The 17,528-nt window shown below is 29.8% G+C and overlaps 3 protein-coding genes across 5 annotated transcripts in view; 2 read left to right on the top strand and 1 right to left on the bottom strand.

Moving 5' to 3' along the window:
- The window catches only part of LOC107455242 (neuropeptide CCHamide-1 receptor-like), a 323,522-nt gene that overhangs the window by 173,374 nt on the left and 132,620 nt on the right, over nt 1-17,528 (bottom strand). The gene's annotated exons all lie outside the window — the stretch shown is intronic.
- On the top strand, nt 155-2,026 carry LOC122271086 (uncharacterized). The gene has a single exon (XM_043051015.1). It carries the CDS (start codon nt 155-157, stop codon nt 2,024-2,026), a length of 1,872 nt encoding a protein of 623 aa, XP_042906949.1.
- Nucleotides 6,140-7,024, top strand: LOC139427010 (piggyBac transposable element-derived protein 2-like). Its single transcript, XM_071187293.1, has 2 exons — nt 6,140-6,305; nt 6,402-7,024. Exons 1-2 carry the CDS (start codon nt 6,140-6,142, stop codon nt 7,022-7,024), a joined length of 789 nt encoding a protein of 262 aa, XP_071043394.1.

Below are 17,528 nucleotides of genomic sequence, written 5' to 3'. Positions count from 1 at the left end.
GCAAAGACTGACCTACCACTTAGAAATCAATAATGTAATCCATAGTGATCAATATGGCTTCAGGAGAGGCAGGGGAACCGAAGACGCACTGAGAACATTAGTGGACTATGTTAAGCAATCAAAACTGGAGGGTTGTCATACCGTGGGCATAGCCATGGATATTAAAAACGCATTTAATTCAGCAAATTGGTACATTTTGAAGCGGGAGTTGAACAATCTTAATCTTAGCGACTCACTACTGGCAATTGTTTATGACTTTTTACACCATCGCTCTGTTGGTTTTAATTTTAATGATACCACCATCATATCTTCAACCAATATTGGAGTTCCCCAGGGCTCGTCTTTAGGACCAGTTCTTTGGCTCATCCTCATCAATTCGCTTTTAACTAACTTTAATTTTAGCAATAGCAAACTGCTGGCATTTGCCGACGATATCTTTCTCTTAACTAAAAACTCAATACTCTATCAACTAGATAAACAGGCCTCTACTATTATTGAGAACCTGACAGACTGGGCCAAGAGCCACAAATTAGCACTCGCACCAGAAAAAACCTTTGCAATTACGTTTCCCAAGGGCACAAAATGTGTCCGTAGACTCCCGTGCATAAAAATGGAGGGCACGAACAGCGCATATATTAAAAATGTTAAGACTCTTAAGTACCTCGGGATCACCCTGGACCCTCGGCTGAGCTGGATCCCACACCTTAAGAACCTAAAGAATGAGATCATCGTCTTTTATGATAAAATCAAGCAATACAGTAGAGCAACATGGGGCTTAAACCCAGCAATTCTTAAACTCATCTACAAACAAGCTATCGAGAAAAAGATTATATACGGTGCCTCCGTCTGGTATGCAAATAAAGTTAAGCTTAATCAGAAACTTATTTCCATCCAAAGAATTCCCCTGTTAAACATCACTAAATGTTACTTCACCACTAGTACGGAGGCACTGCAAATCCTCGCAGGTATTACACCAATTGACCTAACAATTAGACAATCCATCGCAATTAAGCAACAATTTTGGAATAACAATAATCAGGATACCTTCGATAACGATTACCAGATTAAATACCTGAACGAATATTCCCCGCCCCCAAATTGTACTTACGACCCAACTCAATTAAGGATTATTAATACGGGATACAGCGGGCCAAGCGGAACAGGGTACGAAATATACACGGACGGAAGCAGAAGGCAGGTAATTAACAACGAAACCAACGAATATGAATACAAAGTTGGTAGTGGCTTCTTGGTCAAACTTAACGGCGAAACTATACACCAACAGTCTGTCAGAATAAATGACGAATCAAGTATATACCCGGCTGAGCTGACCGCCATCTACCTGGCTGTTTCTTGGGCAATTGAGGCAGATATACAAGAGTTAGTACTTTTTTCGGACTCCAAATCCTCATTACAGGCCCTAGAGAATCCCACACCAAGGGACATTATAGTCGAAAACATTAAGGGTATTATTCAACACAGGAATTACCGGTTCAACTGGATCAAGGCTCACTCGGGGGAAGCTGGAAATGAGGAAGCGGATGCTCTAGCAAAAGCGGGCACTCTGCTCAGTGGAGTAGATTTTTACTACTCTATTACAAGACCACAGCTTAATTATAAACTACGGCAGGTCAGCAGAGATTTATGGCAAGAAAGGTGGGACCGTTCATCAAACGGGAGACATACCAACAAGTTTTTTCCAAAAGTCAGCGATAAACTTTTAAATTTTGACTTTTACGTAAACCAATTCTATACCGCCCACGGAGTGTTCGGAGAACACCAATCGAGATTTTTTCAGAAATCATCTAGCTGGAAATACTGCGGCAAAAGCCAAACGGTTCAACATCTAATTGCAGAATGTCCTAAATTTTCGACACTCCGGGGGAATCATATTAAAATCAGGGAACCAATCGAAAAGTGGTGCAGAACAAAACAACAGCAACAAATCATTAGAGAAATTATTAAAAGCACACTAGAAGATACCATTACAATGGACGATCCGATGGACCCTATACACTTAGGTTGACTTGATGTCTCCCCTCAATACCTGAACTGCCAATCCACTTCTATTTTAACGCGTCATTCCCCTTTTATATTTTTCAAACTAGAGCATCCTGGGGGACTCCGTTGGTCTTCTGTTCTATCACCTCAACTCTAATTTTAATTCATCTTGATGTTTTTACTCACTTGTATATTCGCTTTTAGCGCTTTTATCAACAAAAATGGACGGGAAAGGAAAAGAGAAGAAAGTTTTTTTTTTATTGTATTCATATTTTTAACTGTCTTGTTTTATTTTAGATGTTTATATCTTGTAACTACTAATTATGTATTGTAACACATACTGTATTCTCTGTAACTTTGTTGGGGTCTTCAATACTATTGTAATTTGGCTCAGTATAAAAGTGGGCCGTCGGCTTTAAGCACTATATGGTGGCCCTCCCAGCTGTTGGCATATGACTCTTGTATTTTATGCACTTTTTACTTTTTATGTTCTTTTCTGTTTTTACTTGGTTTTAATAAACATTTACCCGTATGCCCTGAATTGGGGCAGGTCGGGGTAAATATTTTCCTAAATATTTTCATATTGACCCTATATAGGCGGATACTGACACTGCAATATTAAGAAATCTGGACATCCCAATATAGGTCCCTCAGAGCATGTTCATATAGGATCTATATTGAGCAAATTTTGAGCTCAACTGGGGCCAAGATTGCTAGGGTAATTATCCAAAAATAGCTCATTTTTCCTTTTCAATTTAGGGCTTTGTAGTTTTCTAACTAATTAAAATTGCTTCAAATAAACAAATATAAAAAATATATGAATCAATAATATACACAACGCCATGAGTAGACCTGAGTCGTTGACAACGCCATGAGTAGACCTAGGTAGGCAGGAATAAAAAAAGTATTTCAATTCATAAAATTATTGAAATACTTTTTTTATTCCTGCCTACCTAGTACTGCCATTTTTATACTAACAATATTCTTCAAAATCTATTTTAATTTTCTTTTATGGGGAACGCATTTTGATGAATAAAAGTATCCAGGAGTAGATATTTAAAAATTTCGAGCATTTGTTTTTTTATAATTTTGAAAACTGTATAACCTTTTTTAATTCTAGTATTGAGCGCACATTTCATATTACCTACCTCAGTGTTTCCCAAAGTGTGGTACGCGTACCCCCAGGGGTACGAGAACAGTTTAGTGGGGGTACGCGTTTTTATGCGAAATATCTTGCAACAAACGAAAGTTTCAAAAAATTTTATCGAAAAACAAAGCTAGCCATGAACGTATTTTTCTATTGGCTATTTTTTTGCAGAGTTAACAGTTAATAATTAGTGGTGTCAACAGCCAGTTGTGGTTTTACACTTTTGTGCATTTTTTTTTATAGTTAAAAATACATTCATTTTTTTATTAGTGGTACACAGACGAAAAATTTAGAAAGGGTACACAAAAGTCATAAGTTTGGGAAACACTGACCTACCTTAATATAAAATTTGGTTTCATTCTTTCCAACAGCAATTTCGTCGAAAGGAAAGTGTTTTGCTAAGATAGTTTTAAATTATTCTATATATACCAAATATTGCACGGTTAGACCTTTCTTTCTAAAATTACGGTAAAATAACCAGCAGCTGTCCATCCGTTTAACCGTAAACTTTACGTTAAAGAATTTTTTTTTACCTTTACTGTTTTAAAACCGTCTACGACAGGTATGGTTATAAAAACACGAAAACTGTACTGTTTCTAACCATTTACAACTATCATGGTTTCAAAACCATCAAAAAAATTACCTAGACATATAAGCTAAGCTTTTCGCTAGGTAATGGGCATTGGAAAGTGCAAGGCACAGGAAATTCTTCATGTGTTGAAGAGAATGTTGGAAATATTTTAGTGTCAACGCTTTGGCTCGAACCCCAGTTCCATCTGTCTTGAGACTGACAGAATAGCCCTCTCGGTTATAATATGTAAGCAGGTGGAAGAAACAGTAGCTGCATTAGGTGGGCTTAGTTGGTACGATAAAGTTCCGGTTGCTTAACCACATTAGGTAAAAACAGTTACTAAACGGTTTTCCTCACATTTAACAGTTTGATTACCATCTTATTTATGGTTATTTCACTGTTTTGTTTGGATACGGTAAGATAACAATTAAATAAATTGTTATTCAACCATTTTTTCTATCAGTGTATATAAAATATCAAGCAATTTAAGAGATAAATAAAAAGCTTATATGAACGATTAATTATCAATATTCCGCATTTGTATAATTTAATTATTCGCACAACACTTTCATAACTCAGATTTATTCTTTTCCTTTGGTGGTTAATCAGAAAATCGGAGTTGTTCAAAGTAATTAGATCAAATAAGAAATTATCATGAATCACTAGAATCTTCAATCAAGGAATTTATCTTTTCCTTGGGAGTTATTAGAGGGGTTTTCTTTCTAACCGTAGTACTTCAAAAGTTCATTACTGCGAGGAACTAATTTTATCCAACAAATAAAAGTATATTACGGTTAAAATCGACAAGATCTTGTTTCAGCAATTCTTTAGATTAAAAAAATGATTTGATAAATTTGCAACAGTAAGTATTCAATCAGAGTAGTATTAAGAGAAATATTATTAATTCATAAAATATTTTTTTATCCTACACAGAGAAAAAAAGCATTGTCAAAACCATCGGAATATGGTAAAATTTACCGTCTTTCTGGCTTTATGGGAACACCAGAAAGCTCGGTAATTTTTACCGAAGCACTTTGGTCATGATTTTGTTAAAATCAACAGTAAAATATGGTTTTATAATATGTGATAACATTTAGTAAGTGTGGAAAAATTTGGTAATGGTATGGCATAAAAACCATTTCTTTGGTTAGATTTGCATTTCAGTTTAGTATTTCTAACTAAATGTGTGATAATAGGAACTGTAAAGTTTATTTTAGATTGTCTTTTCTAGTATTGTAATTCACCAAAAAATTCACGCCATTTGTTTGGTAGCAAACAAATAATCGCTGCTTCTAAATGTTAAGAAGGAAATTTTTTTAATATTAATTGCAGAACAGAAACATTTTTTTACGTAGAATATCTTTTGAATTCAGATGTTAACTCAGATGATAAATGATTACGAATCATACAAATGATAGAAATTTTTGGAATAAATTTTTTAGTTAATGTAGACATGTGTTAACAACATTTGAATTGTGGCATTAATATTTAAATTTTTTTCTTAACAAAGAAAACGCAATCTTTTGTTATTTTTAAAAAAAATATTTCTCCTTCATTAATTTTCAAAAATTAATGAACAATTATTAAACTTTATTTTTTCACGGTTAGAGTTTTTATTCTAAAACTATGCAAAAATAGCCAGCAGCAGTCTTCCCATCCGATTAATCGTAAAGTTAGAGGGAAGAGCATTTTTTATCTTTACGATTTTGAAACTGTTTAAAACTGGTACTGAGATAAGAGGGTGTTTATTTACTGGGTTACCAAGTGATGAAAAACCAGTGAAGGAACAAGTGTTCCTTTACTGGTTTTTTTTTTTCTAAGTTAATGAAAATGAAAGAAAAACTTTAATTTTCTTGTACCTTTAGTGATGTTATGCATCAAAAATATGTTAAAAAACAAAAAACAACTTCTAACCAGTGAAGGAACAGGCATGTTCCTTTACTGGGCATAGATTTCCCAGTGAATGAACAGTATGTGTTAACCAATTTCTGCCCAGCGTCATAGTTATAGGACAGTTCATTTTCACCATTATAAATAAAGCTATTCAATGTTCCGCCTATTCTTTTTCTACCCCCTGAAAAGTAATGGTTTCACCCTACTTACTTAAACCGTTTTGAACCGGATTGAAGCATTTTTTAGCCAGCTGCAGACACGTAAACTTCGCCATTTTCATGATTTTTTCTTGCTGAATTTCATTGTAATCGTACGAAGAGGTTACTGAGCTTATTTTAAGGTACGTTTAAATATTTTTTTCAGAATTTATATTTCAGATATTCTATTAACAGATATCTTATAACATTTTAAAATTATTTTTACTTTTATTACTTTTAATTACAAATTTAAAATACTGTCCTAAAAATAGGACGCTGGACAGATTCGTTAAATTTTCTGATATTTAGTTTATTTCATAAGTGCTCAAGATGTCACGAAAAAAAGTTTTTAAAACCGCCGAGGAAGCTGTAGAATATCTATTTTCGGAGGAATTAGAGTCCGAAATGATTGCTTTGCCACCTGGAGTAAATGAATTAACAGATGAAGGTCTTGATGACACTGAAACTCTTGACCCATCTGTAAGAGACGTTATAGGTAGTATTGAAATTTCTATGCCTTATGAAAACTATGATGATCATAGAGAGAAAGATTTATGAAGCAAAAGTAAAAAGCGAAATTTCTCGGAATCAGGATCAAATACACGTAAGAAAGGTAAAAAAGAGTTAATAGCAGATTGGAAAAAAGTTCCGTCAAACTATAATTTTTCTGATAAAAGTAATTTTTCAAAAATAAACTTTGATAAAACTGTAAGCATCTTAGAGGGTCTATCGCCCGTAGAAGTTTTTGAAGAATTTTTGTCTCCGACATATTTAGAGCATATTTTAACAGAAACAGAGAAATATGCCAAACAATGGAAAAACAATCCAGATTTTTCCTTAACAACTGAAGAACAAAAAACATTTATCGGTTTTTTGATCTTCTCTAGATATCATACACTATCAAGTGAACGTGACTATTGGTCAGATGAAGAAGATTTAAGGGTTCCTGTAGCAAAAAAGTCAATGACTAGAAACAGATACTTAGAAATGAAATCTATGATTCCTTTTGCTGATAATTATGAAGCTAAGTTCCAAACAAATGACAGAGCTTTTAAAATTCGAAAATTAATTACAGAAATGAACGCAAACTTTCAGAAATGGGGAATTTTTGACAATCATCTATCTATTGATGAAAGAATAATTCGATTTTACGGTCATCATTACTTCAAGCAATACATTAAAGGTAAACCCATAAGGTTTGGAGTAAACCCATAAGGAGTTTAATTGCATATTATATCTAATTTAAGTGTTTAGAACATAATTTTAAAAGTTTTTAAAAAAATTTCAATTTTGAATTAAGTTGGACGTTAACGGGTTAATATGTTGACACTTTACTTTTTAATTCATGATTACAAAAGAAAGTTAACATTTTCCAAGTATTTGTATGTAATAATTTCAAGAATAGGCTTGATTTTAGATATTTGTATGGCATATAAATTCATAAAGAGCATTAAAAAATAACCAAAATTAAGTGTTCCTTTACTGGGAAATATTGTGTTCCTTCACTGGTAAGAACTGTTCCTTCAATTGGTCTTCGTACTACTTGTAATTTGAACCTCCAAAACTTTAAAGCAATATTATGTAAGTTCTCTACAATTTTTATACATAATTTGCAATTAGTAACAAATATGTTGACACTGTCATTTAACTAAAATTACGAATTTTGAAATTAATATGATTTTTTAAAAGGCAAGAGAAGCTTAAGTGTTCCTTCACTGGTCAGTTTACCCAACAAAGCCATACGTTTTTTTTTTAACCAATTACATTTAGCATGGATTCAAAACCGTAAAAAGAAATTCAATTGGAAATTGGAGATAGTTTAACAGCTGTTTGGTGCTGCCATCTATGCGTGAATGAGAGTATCATGTACTAATTCCACAGGATCACAAATTGAAGAGTGTCGAACAATAGAAACTCTGCATATGTAGAAGATAATGGAGGAAATATTGTAGTGTCAGCACTAGGGACTCAAATCTCAGTTTTGTCGGTCATGAGATTGACAGATTTGCCCCCTCGGCTATATATGTATCCATCTGCAAAAAATTATGAGACTTCATTTGGTGGACATAGTTTGGCTCTGATTGTTTGACCGTATTAGGTAACAGCAATTAATAAATGGTTTTTCTTACAGTAAACAGATTGAATACCATTTTTTATGGTTCTTTGACTGTTTTGTTTAAATATGGTAAAATAAAAATTAAATAAATTGTTATTATACCATTTTCTCCGAGAAATATCTAACAGTGTTCATGGTCGAAAATTTTACGAATGATTTCCTTATTATTTTTCTAACCTCTTAATCTATTTGCATGAAATAACGCAATTGTCATTATGTCCATTTCGTTATCTTTAATATTTTGTATAATTTACAGACTATTTCTGTAGAAAGATATATAATTAAAAATTCTCTAGAAGCCCTTTTTTATTCTATTTCTATAATTTAAAAATATATTAACAAAATTCAAACTTTATTGAGCTAAAAAAATGTGTTATTTTTCTGTGTTGATTTAAATGTTATTTCTAAATAAAATAAACCACAACAAAATAGTTTTTGGGTTACACGTTGTTGTACAGTCCGCAAAAAAAAAAGAAAAAAAAACGAATCACCCTGAATAACTTTCGTCCTAATGATCGGATTTTCACGAACTAAGTGTCAATCTTTCCTGGGGGTGACCTCAAATATGCTAATTAATTAGTGCTAACTATTAATTAAGTTATGAAATCAGACACAAAAACGTACTTTCTCTGAATAAACATATTTTTTTTTACATATTTGGAATCCAGACACTTGAATTAGGGGGAGTAGACAAAATTTTAAAAAAATTGGGTCATAAATTAGGTCGCAATAAAGGTTTATATGTTTGGGGATAGTCCAGAAAACCACCAAAAAAAGTCGCCAGCGCAAATGAATATTTTAAGATAACCCATTGGATAATTCAAAAGAGGAATGCTTAATTTTACTAGGTTGCTAAGCAACCAAGCTCTGACTGTAAAAAAAATTGAAACAATGTTCTGTAAATGCTCGGAGAGGTTTAATTAACAGTTAATAGAAAATAATTCGAAGTTTCTAGGTAATAGACAATTTTTAAGCTGATTTCTGTCCAAAAAGCAAAAATTTTTTTAATTTTAATCTCCATTGAAAAGAAAATTTGAATCGATTTATAAATTATTTATGATTTTCTAAGTCTCTAGAATTTAAATACATGAACTTTTTGTCGGATATAATTTAGATTATGTTGTTTTTGCTATATTTATTCAAGGATTTCATACTAAAATCAAATTAACATAACTTATTATGGCTATATATAGAATTTTAGGGATAATCATTTTTACAGCTTTTAGCGAGTCTTCTAGGCAAGAAAGTTTGAAGGCAAAAAATGAGCTTGAAAAATAAAATGTAGATTGTATAGTAATTCTAATGCACATTCACAAGGTTTTCTATAATTTAAGATATTTCTTTTTTTTTTCTATAACTCAAGGAATTGCAGAATGTTAAGTGGCATTTTAAAGACATTGAAATATGTTATGTTTAAGAATAAGATATTGAAATAATATGTTAAATATTGTAAGATTCATTGTCTAAAAAATCGCTTCATTCTGCTAGATATTTAGGTTACATGGTTTTCTTTGGATAAAGATGATTAGCAAATAGCATCCCCATGTTTCGATACATTCTGAAACTTACGTTAGCAAATTCAACATAAAATGTCGCACAGCATATTCTTCAATTACGATAAGCAACATTTACCACCAAATACTGCTACTATGATTATTTTTGATTTCTTATATATATATACGATGCGATATTCTCTTTTTAAACAGTACTCGTAAGGTCCTTAAGATACTGAAATAGGGACACGAAAACTTAAAATATGGAATATTTAATTTCATTAACTCAAAATATCTGTTGTCAAAATTTTAATTTTAAAGTTAAATATAAATTTTACAATATTGATGCTCTTACGTTTTTAAAGACCACATAAATCCTGTTAAAATATGAGAATGCATATGTTTTCATTAACAAGTGTAAAATCCTTATCAAAATAATGATCAACACCCAAATGTAAAACAGTATAATTGATGATAAAAATTCAACTGCTTCCAAAAATATGAAGAGGGAAGTAAAAGTCGACATGTTTCGAGCGTTCAAATATAATCGCCCGTTCTCAAAACTTGTCAAGCTTGAATAACTTGTGACTTTTACTATTGGCTGCTCAAAACATGTTTATTTTTATTATCATTATCATCTATTATTTTTTAAATGAATGAAGTTTTTATATTTTCGATTCAGTTTCTTGGGATTATCTATTTAGTTATACAACATATTAAATTATTTCACTCGATATTAAAATAAGTTTTACATAAGTTATAGGCACAGGTTCTTAGATTGAAAAAATAATAATTCACTACTTTGTAAAAAAATCAATGCAGTAAAAATTTTTTTTTGCTGCAAGCCTTTTAAGTTAAGGACATAAAAAATTCCGTTTACAATTGAAATTTCAGAAGTCGAATGTGAAAATGGAATGTCCCCTAACACCTGGAATCGAAATTAAATAGTTACAAGGACAACTATTTGAAACAAGTTAGAGTTTCCAACCTTCTCGAAGTTGTTTGAAAAGGTATTTTTTATATATCGATTCCAAAGTTTATTCTACATATATTTTCGGGTACACTTTCGGAATATTTTGATCGAGTTTATTTTTACACCCTTATTTGCTTAAAATTATTAAATGATTCGCTTAAAATGAATTATTCAAGCTACATGATTTAATGCATTTGTAGTATAATAGTAAACGGGGCTTCCATCGCTTATCCTTAACCTTGATACCGCTATCATTAAATAAATGGAATAAGCTTAGATAAATAATAAGAGTAAATTTTTTCCTCGTTTTAATTTTCAAGGAAATATGTTTTGATCAAACAGATTTCATTCTGGAAATAGCGAAATTATTGCGTAGGTCCCTTGGAGCAATATCATTCTTATCCTCTTTTTACGAAATATAGGAAAAATTGGTTTTCACAGTTTCTGTAAAAAGTATGTTACCCTTCTTGCCTTGTTTTTTGTCTTAAATTTTTTTTATTTTCGGAAAAATTCGGAAATTGCGTATTTTTATTGCTTTTTTTAAAAAATCAGATGATTCTAAAATTGGCACGGCTTCGGAATCTTCTTACAAATTTCAATTTTTAGTATTTCCTGCTTAACAAAATAAGGCATTTTTCCTGATAACAAATTATACTGCAATAATTTCCTGCGAATCGTGCTAAATCAAAAAATTGAACAGAATAGTTTAGTATATTATCCGGAAAAAAATCTACATCGATTCATAAAGAAAGGGTTAAAGATATAATGAAATAATTAATGAATCACACATGGTCAGATAATTAAAAATTTAATTTCACGACTAAGGTGTTAGGAAGACATTTAAGATACTGAGATATTTTAAGACGCTTAAAACTTTTGGCTGCGTATTCGACAGCTTTTTGTGTTCGGTATCTTTATACTCTTTGTAGTGACTTCTAAAACATCAAGACTATTTTAGATAATCTATGTTGAATTCACAAGAAACAAAACAAGAAAGGACAATCAATGATTTATATATTTTTTCGAATAAAATAGTATGCTTAGTAAATAATCAGCTGTCCTGCATTAAATAATTTTAAACAACGGAATGTTTCAATTTCTTAACAAGGTTTTATTCTTTAAAGAAAACCTAAATTAAGGAACTAAAAAAATTGATTAGTATATTAATGAAGACATAATGAACGTAGTAGGGTAAAGAATAAGATTTTAAAAAATGTTAAAATTTAATGAAATAGTTGGTAAAATAGTTCTGCGAAACACTTCTGGACAGGTGGTTAAAAAATTACTTTTAAGATTAAGACGATATATAAGATGTTGAGAAATTTGCGATGATGTGAGATATGCTTAAATATGTTTACTGCCTATTTTTATTAATATTTATAAAAAATATATTCAAGAAATTCATAAATACTTTATTCCAAATATATTCATACGTATGTATATTATTGAAATTGTATCAGTTATTGAGAAAAAAAAACTAAAAAATTAAAAATAATCATATTAAATAAGCGCAATCTGGTGTATAATCATATTCTATCAAAAGCATGCTTTTATAAAAATCGACATTCGTTGAATAAAATGTTTTTTATTCAATAAAATGTTTTATTCAAATTTCTTTACTAAATTGCAAATAGAATTTTAGGCGACTAAAAAAGAAATACCGTATTTTACAGTTTTAAAAAAATAAAAATAAAAAGATTAGCAAACGATTATTGACGAAAAAAATATGAATGAAATTTTACGCTACGCGCGCTTCACATGGAATTCACTGTTCCATGTGAAGTCAAGTTCCTCGTAAGTTTATCACATTTCAATATCAATCGCCCCATTTAATAATTTCTTCATTGTCGCTAAATTATTTTTTTAAAAATAATTAATTTTAACTTTTCTCAGCTTCTAATCAATAAAAACAGTTGAAACTTTAGATTTTTCTGTTGAAAAATATGTAGATTAATATGGTATGAAAAAATTCATACCTTATTATTCAAAATTTTTTCATCCTCAATTTAATTAAATAATAAAAAATAATTGATAATTATTTAAAATTATTTTTTTCATGAAATTATCTTCGGGTAAATGAGTTTTATGAGTGGGCGCAATTTTCTTTGAATTACTTTATTAGTTTTAAAAATATGACTACAAACGTAAAAAGTGAAATTAACATTAAGGGGTACGAACTTTGGATCACTCTCCTGACCAAACTTTGGGGACCACATTTCCCAGATTGCGGCTACCCCCTATATTTTGAATGTTAAGAATCCAAATATGTAAAAAAAATATATGTTTATTCAGAGAAAGTACGTTTCTGTGTCTGATTTCGTAACTTAATTAATAGTTAGCGCTAATTAATTAGCATATTTGAGGTTACCCTCAGGAACCATTAAGATTGACATTTAGTTCATGAAAATCCGATCATTAGAACGAAAGTTATTCAGGGTGATTCGTTTTTTTTTGCGGACTGTACATAGATATATTTTGTAAACTAAGATAAATTTGAAAGCAAATTTTAACATACATATTACAAAAATACTGAGACTAATTTTTTCAGTTAGAAAAGCACAGTCTTAATCGAAAACAAGTAATGTTATCTAATTTGTTCTGTTCAGTGGAAATAACAATCTGTTACTTAAAACAAAAAAGAAAAGTTTAAGATTTCCCAATGCTATAAAAAATTTCTATGAAAGCAATTTACGAAGAACTTATTTGCATTAATTATCGCATTTTCTTTATTTCTTTCAAAATCTCACATTCAATGCCACCTTCCGGTAATTGCTTTAGGAAGCAATATAGTAATTTTCTAAGATTCAGTGAAAAAATTCGTTACTCCCTACGGTTTAAAAAAATGCAAGTTTACGATGATTAAAAGAAAGTTAAAACATTTACTTTGATTTAAAAAAAATAAGCAAATTAATAGCGAAAAAAACTCAAATAGTCTTAATAAAAGGAAGTTAAAAAGAGATAATTTCCATTTAGTGCTTTTGGACATTCGCTATAACTGAGTTTTAATTATTTCAGGTAAAATCGATACCTTTCCAATAAAAGCGTTCTAATCACACTACGTGGAAATCATATAAGATAAAAACATATTAAAGCAAAAAGATGATTTCCATCTTGTATTATAGTTAGTTTTGTCGTGTTAAATATTTTCTATGGAAAAAGATGATTTCAAGTTTTTTGTGAACAGTAATGTTTGCAAAGTTTTTTTAAAATCTTTAAAATAATCTAAGAGTCAAAAACTGGAGAATTCAGTTTTGTCTAATACTACCGAAAAAATGCTGTGTGAGACACGATTACTTTTATCTATGTTTGGTTTAACGTCAATAATACTTTTTTCTACAAACAAATTTTGCTCTTTCATAGAAAAATTAATTTGGATAACACTACATCTAATATGTTTTGCATGCACAATAAAAAGTAAATAAAAATAAGGATGTTATTTCTATTTTTAAGAAAACCTAACTTCTAAAATTATGAATAGAATATTTTTCTTTAACTTATCCTTCCTATCTAAAGTAATCTAATTTAAATACTAAATTCAAAGAGCTATTATTTAGATAGAAGAAACATTTACTTTGATTTAATAAATTTAATTTATTATGATTTAAATTTTTAATAAAACCTAACTTTTAAAGTTATAAATAGAATTTTGTCTTTAACTCATGTTTTCTATTTAAAGTAATCTAATTTAAATGTAAAATACAAAGAGCTGTTATTCACATAGAAGAAACATTTTTGAATAACCGATATTTAAACTTTATACAACCCAGTTTGCTTATAAACATTTCGAATAAACCTTCATGAAAACTATTATCGACGCATTGCAGAAGTTATCAAGGGACCCAAAATACTTTCAAACTGAACATTTATTACCAAACGATTGAAACTATGTTTTAATATGAAATATATATTCGAAGGAAATCAAACTTCGAAAGAGTTCTAATCATAGAACGGTTTTTCAAACGAGTACTTTGTTATTTATGGAATGTCATTTTGTTTATTTAGAAAGAAAAAGCCTTTTATTCGGATATCAAAATAAGGATTGTGTTTGTTTTAGAAACTATGTTCTTAGAAACTATGTTATAACGATTTTAAATAATTTGATATTTTATGATGCAGTGATTTTTTTAAAGATCATGTCTAGATAATTTGAAACTTTTTATGTGGTGACTGCATTAAGATTTCCTCGAATTCATGATCTCATGATTCATGAATCCATGATTGATAAATTACCGTATATTTACGGAAAAAATGGATTTTGAGGTAAATTAGAGTTTAGGGATGAATTCCAAAAGTTCTATTACTTTATGTCGTAATTTTATCCAGAATTTTTACAGTGTAGAACATATTGACAGATTTTATTGAATTAATAAACAGTGCCATAAATCAAAATGTACCTATGAGTCTACAGTAAAAGTTAGACTCATGTTATATGGTGTAAAGTTTATAAACATGACGTAGATAAAAAGATTATACTAGAAAATTTGTGTTCTTCATATTTAATTTAAAAGTTGTAGAATAATATTTTAAAATGAAAATATAATAAATCCGTATACATCCGTATATACAGTTTAAAGCAGTTTTTATGAGAGCAACTCCAGGTTAGATTCCAAAATTTCATTTCACCGTGGATGTAACTGCTTGTTAGTTGGACCCAGAGTTAAGTAAATTAAGCCTGAAGACTTCCCCAGTTGAGTAACCCCGCATGCGCAGTAGGCTATTTTTTTATTTATTAATGTTTTTTTTTTAAAAAAAAAAACAGTTATGATGTTCGGTTGCTTTTTTTTATGGGCTGTGAGGTCAATTTATTAATAGATGTAACTATAATTAATTTATACCAAATAAATGCTTATTAATAAAATGAAAATTAAATTTTCTTAAGATAATATCTTATATATTTCTCAAATTATTATTAGCAGTCGTTGCTGCTAATAATAAAATAATTGCTAATAATAATAATGCTCTTAAAAAATTTTTCGCTCTGAGAAAAAATCTTGGATAATACAAATTGTGACCACAATAATAATTCAAATGAATAGTGTAAGTAATAAGATTAAAAATAATTTTGCTAGCTTTCATTCATTTTTTAAAGTGAAAAAATGAAGAAAACAATCGATGCTTGAAAGAAATACGAAATTTAAAAAAGAAGAATACAATTCATAAAATGATAATAGAGCTTGGTGATATCTATCGAGATGATAGATCTTGCCCAAAAATAAAAAATAGTTTATATAAGGCAAAATAATATATGATATTTAGATAAGAAGATAGCGAATAGAATTTAAAAATTTTTTATCCATGAAATGAAACTATTAATAAAATTAAAAACCTATACATTATTTTAAATATATATTAAAAATTATGCTGAAATAAATATTATGTAACATTTTGATATGAGGTAAAATTTAAACTACACAATAGTCTGCATCAAATAGCTTTGCAAATCTAGAAATTTAAAATTTTATGACCATATAATAATCTGTTGAACATTTGGAAAAAATTGAATCATTTGGAAGAGATTAATTGCTTAAAACTATATGAAGTTAGAACGTCTGTCTTTAGTTGACATCTTTTTTAATATATGGCCTGGCTACTTTATAACATCTGGTGGGTATACAGCTGCTATATTTACATTTACAATTATTTAAATAATTGAATGTTTAAGAGTATGATATTTTTAAAAGTTTCGGTACATTTATTCAGATCATGACATTTGCCTTTACGAAAAATTGTTATCTTATTCACCATATTCCTGACGGCGATTCTCTCCATCATCGACAGATAGCAGTAAAATAATAGTCATTTACAGCTTCTTTCGAATAATAGGAATGTGCTGATTTACGATTATCTGAGCTGAAAAGTTAGTTTTATATGATTTCATTTAAAGTTTTAGAAAAAGAAAATTCTTCTCAAAATGGTTTAAGTTATCGATAATATGTTATAGAGGAAAAAAGAAGATTAAAAATGCCAATAATGATAAGAATGAAGTTAGCATAATCCCCTTGATCGTTGTGTAAAATTAAAGTATTTAATAATTGTGTGAAATGAATTATTTTTGATTGAATTTCAGTATTATTTTATGTTTGCGTAAGGCTTAGTGATATGCATAATAATAAAATATCTAAATTGATAATCATGAAACTCAGATCCATTCGCTAATCAATACATGTCAGTTAGGAAAACGAAACTTTACATATTTTTCACTTGTTGATTAAAAGAGTGTTACAAATTTAACTACTCAATGCAATCTTTTTTCTTCTTCTTTCAATAGAATTTTTTTTTTAAAAATAGCAATGTAAATCAAAAACAAACACTGTTAATAATGTTATAAATCTACCATCGGAGTGCAAGCTAACAGCGAGTTAAGGAACCCGCAGTTACGAAATAGACGGTCAAAAAATAATGAACAATACACTTTTCGACTCGTGGTCAATATTTCCAGACCGGGGTGTCGAAACTAGGTGTTTCGCGTTACGTCACTGTTAACGGTGAATACCGGAGTTCGTGAAAACCGGATCATTAGAAAGAAAGTTATTCAGGGTGATATCTTTTTCTTTTTTAGCCGACTGTACATATTTAATTAATTTAGTAAATATTATAAACTCTGTTGCGGACACATTCTTTTGCAAGATTAAGTAGAAATTATTTTACGTAGAAAGAAAATTTTTTAATTAAACAAGCTCATTTTTTTACGATTTTTAGTGCAGATTCAAATTAAAAGAAGTTTTGTTTGATTTATTTTTTCCAGCACTTTCTTTGCTTTGCATTCCTTTTTAATTCAGATTGTGCCCCTTAAAATACTAACTACCTACCCATTAGTAAAAAGCATACTTTTAATATCACCTATCTCGTGAACTTCTTTGATAATATATATATACACTGGTGTCACAAGACGTCTCTCTAATGCATCCCACAGATGCTCTATGGGATTTAGATCTGGAGAGTAAGCTGGCCAATCCATTCGTGTGATATCTTCACTTTCCAGTAGCTCTTGAACATTAGCAGTACGGTGTGGCCGGGCATTGTCATCCATAAAAATGAAGTCTGGTCCAATGGCCCCTCGGAACAGACGCACATGGGGTAGGATTACCTCATTGCAGTAGCGGTCTCCAGTTACAGAACCTCGGTCGAAGATCTGAA

Source organism: Parasteatoda tepidariorum, chromosome X1 (genome assembly GCF_043381705.1).
Source record: "Parasteatoda tepidariorum isolate YZ-2023 chromosome X1, CAS_Ptep_4.0, whole genome shotgun sequence".
Taxonomy (NCBI): Eukaryota; Metazoa; Arthropoda; class Arachnida; order Araneae; family Theridiidae; genus Parasteatoda; species Parasteatoda tepidariorum.
The sequence above is the reverse complement of the archived record's forward strand: the minus strand, read 5'-3'. Positions and strand labels throughout refer to the sequence as shown.